General features: G+C 34.5%; 1 protein-coding gene across 1 annotated transcript; it reads left to right on the top strand.

The window, feature by feature from the left end:
• Positions 1-4,962: 4,962 nt before the first annotated feature.
• On the top strand, positions 4,963-6,286 carry LOC119633056 (zinc carboxypeptidase-like). The gene is made up of 5 exons (XM_038026260.1): positions 4,963-5,023; positions 5,139-5,521; positions 5,592-5,679; positions 5,741-6,031; positions 6,090-6,286. Exons 1-5 carry the CDS (start codon positions 4,963-4,965, stop codon positions 6,284-6,286), a joined length of 1,020 nt encoding a protein of 339 aa, XP_037882188.1.
• The last annotated feature ends 1,037 nt before the right edge of the window (positions 6,287-7,323 follow it).

Raw genomic sequence — 7,323 nt, 5'->3', positions numbered from 1 at the left:
GCCTCTTTGCGCCCACATTAATAACAAATCAGAGAAGATCACAGAAATTTCTAATTACGGATTATATAAAGAGTATGGACAACTTGACTGAAGAGACTTCTCTAATTACAGATTATATAAAGAGTATAGATAACTTGACTGGAGTTTCCATCCCACTTTCCATGAAATGTACAAATGGTTAGACTTAATTATTAGAAAATTGCCCAACATAGTTATCGTCTTTAACATCGGCTGTTCGTATGGATAACATCAGCTGCCTGCACTTCTTTAACTTTTGAATTATGCTTTTTCAGAGATGACCAAGCCGAGAGACTCATCTCTTCACATGAAGAGGTAGTCAAGTCATTATTTATGAACAGAAAAAATGCAATTATTTTTACGGTCTATAGGAACGCTCAAAAGAACGAACGATTCCATAAATGTCGATTTTTTGTTGGAATTTTGAATATGTATCGGAAGGTAAGCAATTTATTGTTAGATTTTTATTGAAAGATTTTTGAAATAACAAAAACTATTAAAGGAGTAAAACATGAACCTTGCTCAAACCAACATGGTGGCGATTATCCTCTGTCTGGATCAGAAGTTGAGCAGTAAAAAAAAAATTTATTATAAGCAATATTTCATGAGGTTTCGTTAATATCTATGCACAAAACATTCGGTCGCACAAGCCTTTTACCTTATACACATAGTAAAGAACTGCACTGCACCTAGGTTGTGAACGACTGATGTGTGACATGTCGCTAAAACTTTCGTTGAAGCGTTTCTGCACTAAACATAGATATTGAACCGGGACAAACATTTGCAGTACAATAAATAGTTTCTTCGTTGATGTTATCAAAATATCAATTTCGGTGCTTTCGTAAGACTGCGAAGAATATTGTGGAACAAGCAAAGATTGGGTTGACGCGATGAAAACTTTATCAATACCTTTCACGATTCAGTTACCAGGCAAAGATAGGGGATCACCTTTTAGCTACCAAAATGAGCGCTTTTACACGAAGACTTGAAACTTTGGATGGCACTATTAACGCACTCGAAATAATTTAAAGGGACGTTTAAAAGAAGCAAAGGGATGGATGCTTTGCCAATTCGTATTAACTTAAACTCGGAATTCAATCAGAAAATGGGAAAAAGTTACAATCGGCCTCAACTTTCTGACTAGTTCTGGTTCTTCTTCTTTTTTTTTTTTTCTTTAGGTTTATTAAAAATTTTTGGGGTGAGCCTTCTCTAGCTGGTCTATATCTCTAATAGCAATGCTAAGAATTTTTTCCATACTTTGAATTATTTGATTTTGAATTTATTTTTTCTTAAATTTTTGATTCTATTGACTGACTATTTGGTTATTTGAATTCTTGTTGGTGATAAAAAAAAAATCTTTTTCTAGTTGTGTTACATGCTGAAGTTGGTTGTGTTTTCGACGACGACAGCATAAAAACCGATTGCTTTGCTTCAAATTGCATACACCTTTCATTTTTTATTTATTCTATTGTATATGTAAAATTTTCTTCAGTTTTTATTTGCCGTTCATTTGTAAGGGTTGACAGTTTTGTTTTCATTTACAATTCGCTTGACTGATTTTTGTACATAAATATTTTTTATAAAAAATGAAAATTTCCTAAAAGCTAACCTACATTAACCTCTGAATCAAATTATGCTGTATATTTTTACAATTTAATTAATTAAAAAAAAAAGAGCATGGGTGGACCTAAAAATATACATACAATTAACTACAACTAAGCTAAGGGCTGCAAGGCAAACAACACAAAGATCATCAATTTTATTGTACGAATACATATTGAAAAATTTATAAATAAAAAGTCAAATAAATTTTTACTATTCAGACGCAACATGTTCCGTAAAAAAAATACTACTTATGGAGCTCTTGACTGATTTCTCGATGTCACGTCATGTGAAATCTATGTTCGGATGGGTGCCATTACCAAATTCGACATTGGATGTTCTTACGAAGGACGTTTAATGAGAGAACTGAAACTTTTTTTTAGAACGGGCAAAACTATTCATGCCAGAGAGTGGGTCACGTCAGATCCTTGCACGTATTTAATAAGAGAATTGGCGTTTTCTAGAGTTGCTGACGAACGTGGGCGGGAGTCTTCACTCACGGTGATTAATGTTGATGGTTTTGTCTACTCGCTTGAAGAGGTAAGGAAGTCGTTATTATGCTAACTATATTCGCTATGTTAGCTATGTCGCTAAGTTAGATATGGCGCTATTTGTTGCATATTTACCTATGCCTTGCAGATCAACCTACATCCGTTTATCGAAAGATTACCAAGTTTTGTTTATTAAGCTTGATTTAAAACTTTGTTCTTGTTGCTTTCGTCGATCCGCACGTAACCGTTCCTTTTGTCTTAAAATTACAAAAAGAATCTTAAATCCACATTTAACAAAATATCAATTCTTGGGTCGGAAACGAAAAAGGTCAAGCTTGCCACAGTTTTGTGAGGTTATATGTAGAGCGGTTGGTCGCTTGATTACATAAAAAATTATTGTAACAAATGTTTATGCGACTTATGATATATAAGTTGTAGCAGACATGAGGGAGAGCAAATCCGCGTTTTATTAACTTGCTATTTAAAAACAACGTCGTTTTTGCGTACAACGTCCATTTTCTATTTCCTAACTGAACACAGTAGCGTTTATGGCCCAAATCAAGCATCATGATTTCACTTATAAATGAAAATCGAAGGATTCTAATATATTTGACTTTTAATACTTTAAACTCCTTTTTTTATTAAGGTGAGGCAGTGTAAAGACCCTTGCTCAATTGTCTACAGTGGCGCTCATGCTGGATCTGAACGAGAAGTTAAAGAACTCAAAAATTTCATAAATAATAAGATACCAGACGGATCCATTAAAGTTTACATAGTCCCATATGCAATCGCACAAGCAGCACCAACGCCCCTGGTCCAATACCAGAGTACCGCCCAAACACTTTAATATGTGCTAATCCCATTTTGTGATGAAAATAAAAATAAATTATAGAAGAAAATTACAACACTTAGCATATTCTAAATCTTGTGGGTTGACACAGAAGATGAGTGCATACACCTAAGACTTTTTTTAGTCGAGTTTTTTAACGTGAAATTTGATTTAACACGAATTGAAAAGAAAACAAATTTTATTTTTACACGAATTGCTTTGTTATAGCACGATTTGCAACATTCCATATATTTTTCTTATGAATTGTTTTGATGAATTTTTCAATTCAATTTTTTTTCATGTTTCTATCAATTTTCCATTCTCACTCGCCGCACCTATACACTTGTAACTTTGCCGTATATTTTTCGCGATTCAGTTGGATTATGTTGATTAGATACGTATATAAGTGGGATTTTCCCGAATTATGCCTAAAGATATAATGAATCTTTTCGACAATTTAGTTTGGTTTATCAAGGTATAATTCTTTTTCAGTAATATACTTAATGAATTAAATCGTGTAAACACGAAATACTTTCTTAAGTAAAGAAGTTTTTAGTATTGTTTGTGGCATTTTTCAGTTGCTTTTTTATGCCTGCAACCGATCTACTGTTTTTCCATTTAGCCAATATCTTTTACAAGCGACTATTTTGGGTACATATCTACCGTGTAAAAAGAGAATCAGGTGTCTTTTCACGAATATACGGGACGATAATAATAGAAAGTCGAGCACATGCTGTACATATATTCTCCCTTTCTCATTCGTTCGTGTACGGTATGATATGCGCTGCAAAAAATTGTATTATAAATTCCTCTTTTTTTACAACTATGTATAGGGATTGAACTTATTTATATTCCGTCGACATCTTTTTCTAGCAAATTTTGTACTTCTCTGTTTTTGTAATTATATGATAAAGAAAGCACAGCCTGTCTGCTTTCAAAAATGTACACTCTATCTAATTTACCCTGTAACTTAATCCACTTAATCTGTCCACATTCGAAAAAAGAATTTGCGAACTTTTTCTTAAAAAACAACTTTGTGGTATAAATTCCAACAAACTTCCAATGCACCGGACCTCCGTGCTTTATTATAAAATAATGTTTACGCCCAATGTTCATGTTCAAATGAAAACAATGGAAGAGAAGAAAACGGTAATCACTCAGTTTCACTGAGGTAAAAGACGTTCGCAGATCAAATTTATTTATTCGACGCCCGAGATGTAGTTTTTTCATACATTTCAGTGCCTCAGTGCGTTCTCTCCAAGCTTTCAACTCTTACTTTATAGGGCCAAGATTCGTCACACACACATTCACAAACGGCAAAAAAGATCAACATATCATCAAGATGGAGAATATGGACACGGCTAGCAACTGAACTTAGAAATAGACGACATAGGACATATAAGAAAGGATATAAAATCCATACATCGAGCGAATCGATCTGCGGTTTACATTGCAACCGCATGTAATTCTCTCTGTTCCATAACGAAATTTCCTTCGTTTTCTTGTATTAAATTTTCCTATGACCCTCACAATTTAAATATAAAAACCGGTTAGTGAAGCCTTATCTTTAAATAAAAAAAAGTCCTATTTTATACTTTTTCAATTTTGAAGGCAGTGAAACAAAACAAGTGAAAATCAAAGAAAGCCTTCCATTTGGCACTTAGATTTCTTGTAATCAACCACTTATACTGTATTGAGTACAATACGCTCTGAGTTGAACGCTCTTGCAGGTAATAGCCCGGATTTTTTAACTTAAACCACTAACTTTTCTCTTTGTCTTTTTTACAACGACATCTCCTTGGACTACAATTAAAATAGAAGACAGTTAGGGTCCCATAAAGTTGAAGTGTAATATTTTGGTTCATTTCGAATTTTTTTCCAAATTCGGACGTGATATCTATAAACAAGAACAAATAGAAAAATTAGAAAAAATATGAAACTACGCGCATGCATTACGTTTTAAATAAAAGAAACGCTGCGTAGTTACAATCGTTTGAAAAAAATCGCCCACGATTTAGTGAAATGGAATCCAAGGGAATAATCGCAGGGACTTTTGAAAATGAACTGCAACGAGCAAAGGATTGTAAGCCCGGTGGCGATATAATGCCAAAAAAAGAAAAACGATTACTTTTCGCGTGAATATCCGCCGAACCAATGAGGTTTTTTTTTATATTTTTAAAGGCGTCAATTTCTTCTAGATAGACGAAGCCTCTTTCCAAAAAAGTTACCGACTTATCGAATTCTTGACTGGTCTTTTTACCCCACTTTGTGTGAAATATATATGTGGATGGATAGCATTATCAAAAATTCCGCCCGTGTAGTGACGGGTTTCGACATAGGTCGTTCGTATGAAGGCCGTTTAATTCGCGGTCTTAGACTTTCTTTCAAGCCCGGTAGAAAAACGATTTTCATTGAGTCAAATATTCATGCTAGAGAATGGATAACATCAGCTGCCTGTACATACTTAATCATGGAACTATTGTATTCCAGGGATCCTGATGTGCGCGAGTTGGCAGAAAGTGTTGATTGGTGGATAATACCTGTATTAAATGTTGATGGCTTTGTTTATTCACATGAGAAGGTAACCAAAGCATTTACTATTTTCACTTACGAACAAATTGTATGCATTCGTTTACCTTTATTGGATGTAGGAACGATTGTGGCGCAAATCAAGAAGACCTGCTGATCCCCATTGTATGGGCATCGATTTAAATCGTAATTTTAATTATAAATGGTCACGTAAGATCTTTTCCACTTCAATCTTTGATGTCATTTTTCAAAATAACGGAGATTATTGTAGTTAGACGATGTGCAGATCCTTGCTCAAACGTGTATAGTGGGCCTTATCCTGAGTCGGAGCCAGAAGTTCAACAGCTTGTAGAATTTATTAATAATAACATACCAGAGGGTTCTATTAAGATTTATGTAGCATTACATTCGGCCGCGCAAGCAGTACTTGTACCGTGGACCCATACGAAAGTACCACCTCAAAGTTATGCAACATTGATGTATGTGGCTAAAGCTTTTGTTGAGGCTTTGTATCCGCGGTATCACACCAAATATCGCTGTGGAAGCAGTGCCAATATTCTCAGTGAGCTAAGTGATTTAAATTATGTAATTAGACTTCAAAAATTTTATTGAAAATTTAGAAATGTTTACTGGGGGCAGCAAAGATTGGGCTTACGCGGTGAAGCATGTGCCAATAGCTTTCACGATCGAATTACCTGGCAGAGGTACCCCAAAGCGTTTTGAATTGCCTGAGACCACGATTACACATGTAGGCGCAGAGCTTTTGGATGGATTTAGAGGAATGATAAAAGCTGTCAAATTGCTTGGTTACATTTAAATCGCGAAATAAGCAGGAAAAAAGTGCACTCAAGTTCGAAGCAGTCTAATTGTGAATCAAAATTCAGTAAAGGTGAAAGTACGCCAAATAAGAAAAGTAAGTTATTACTACTTTTACGCGCAAATACAAGTTTTTACAGCTTTCACTTTTCATCGACTTTTCGATGCATAGGTGGCACTTTTTATACCCTACGCCACCTATGGTATGAGATATATTAAGTTTTTGTAAGATAGACCCACCTTTTATTATACCGAAGCTTGTTTGTCCATGTATTTTCGTGTTCGACTTACACGTCTCAATTTCTGAGATATTTCGATAAATTTTTTTACACTGACAGGCGGTGACTCAAAATGGTTCGGTTTTTCGACAAATCCACACATACCGCGTTATTTTGAACAGTTGTTATATGGTAAAAAATTGGCACTTTTCAAATCTTTTCAATAAATGACGAAATGAATAAAAAATTCGGTTCGGTTGGGGAAATTTTTTCGAGCCCCCTCCCATATAACCATGTATTCGAAAACTGCATCTTTATGTGATAAAAAGTTCTAACGTTGAATATTTCATGGTGAAAATTATTTCATAGTAGCAAATTGACAAAGCAGTGGATCAGCGAACCTGCACTACATGGGTCTATTTTTTTGGATGCCATGCGCATACCAGAATTCTCAGGAAACGTAAACCTTTACGTGTCAAAAAAGGTAAGTTGTTAATGTTTTATGATGGCAATTTTTCGGTAATGGTAATTTGACGTAACGAATAAGTGGACTAAATTTGGACCACACGGGTCTACATCTTGGAATTCATGAACAGTAAGCGAGAGCTCCAATTTTTAGTATTTTATGATGAAAATTGGTCCGTAGCTATCAATTTAGTACAAAAATTAAGTGAATTTTGTTCACAAAGGTCTATTTTTTAGACGGTAACTTATATGGGGGTTATAATGAAAAGCGAGTCTTTATGTGGAGACAAAGCCTAATTTTTAGTCTTTTATAACGGAAGCTGGAAAATAATAAAATTTTGGAAAAGAAATCAAG

This window comes from Glossina fuscipes, unplaced genomic scaffold (genome assembly GCF_014805625.2).
Source record: "Glossina fuscipes isolate IAEA_lab_2018 unplaced genomic scaffold, Yale_Gfus_2 2, whole genome shotgun sequence".
NCBI lineage: Eukaryota > Metazoa > Arthropoda > Insecta > Diptera > Glossinidae > Glossina > Glossina fuscipes.
This window is presented reverse-complemented; position numbering and strand designations above follow the sequence as displayed.

Excerpts from the sequence above, each read along its gene's own strand:
- LOC119633056 (XM_038026260.1), top strand. The coding sequence starts at position 4,963 with ATGGAATCCAAGGGAATAATCGCAGGGACTTTTGAAAATGAACTGCAA. Across the intron at positions 5,680-5,740 it reads TTTTAATTATAAATGGTCAC|TTAGACGATGTGCAGATCCT; the intron begins GTAAGATCTTTT and ends AGATTATTGTAG. Across the intron at positions 6,032-6,089 it reads AAGCAGTGCCAATATTCTCA|AAATGTTTACTGGGGGCAGC; the intron begins GTGAGCTAAGTG and ends TTGAAAATTTAG.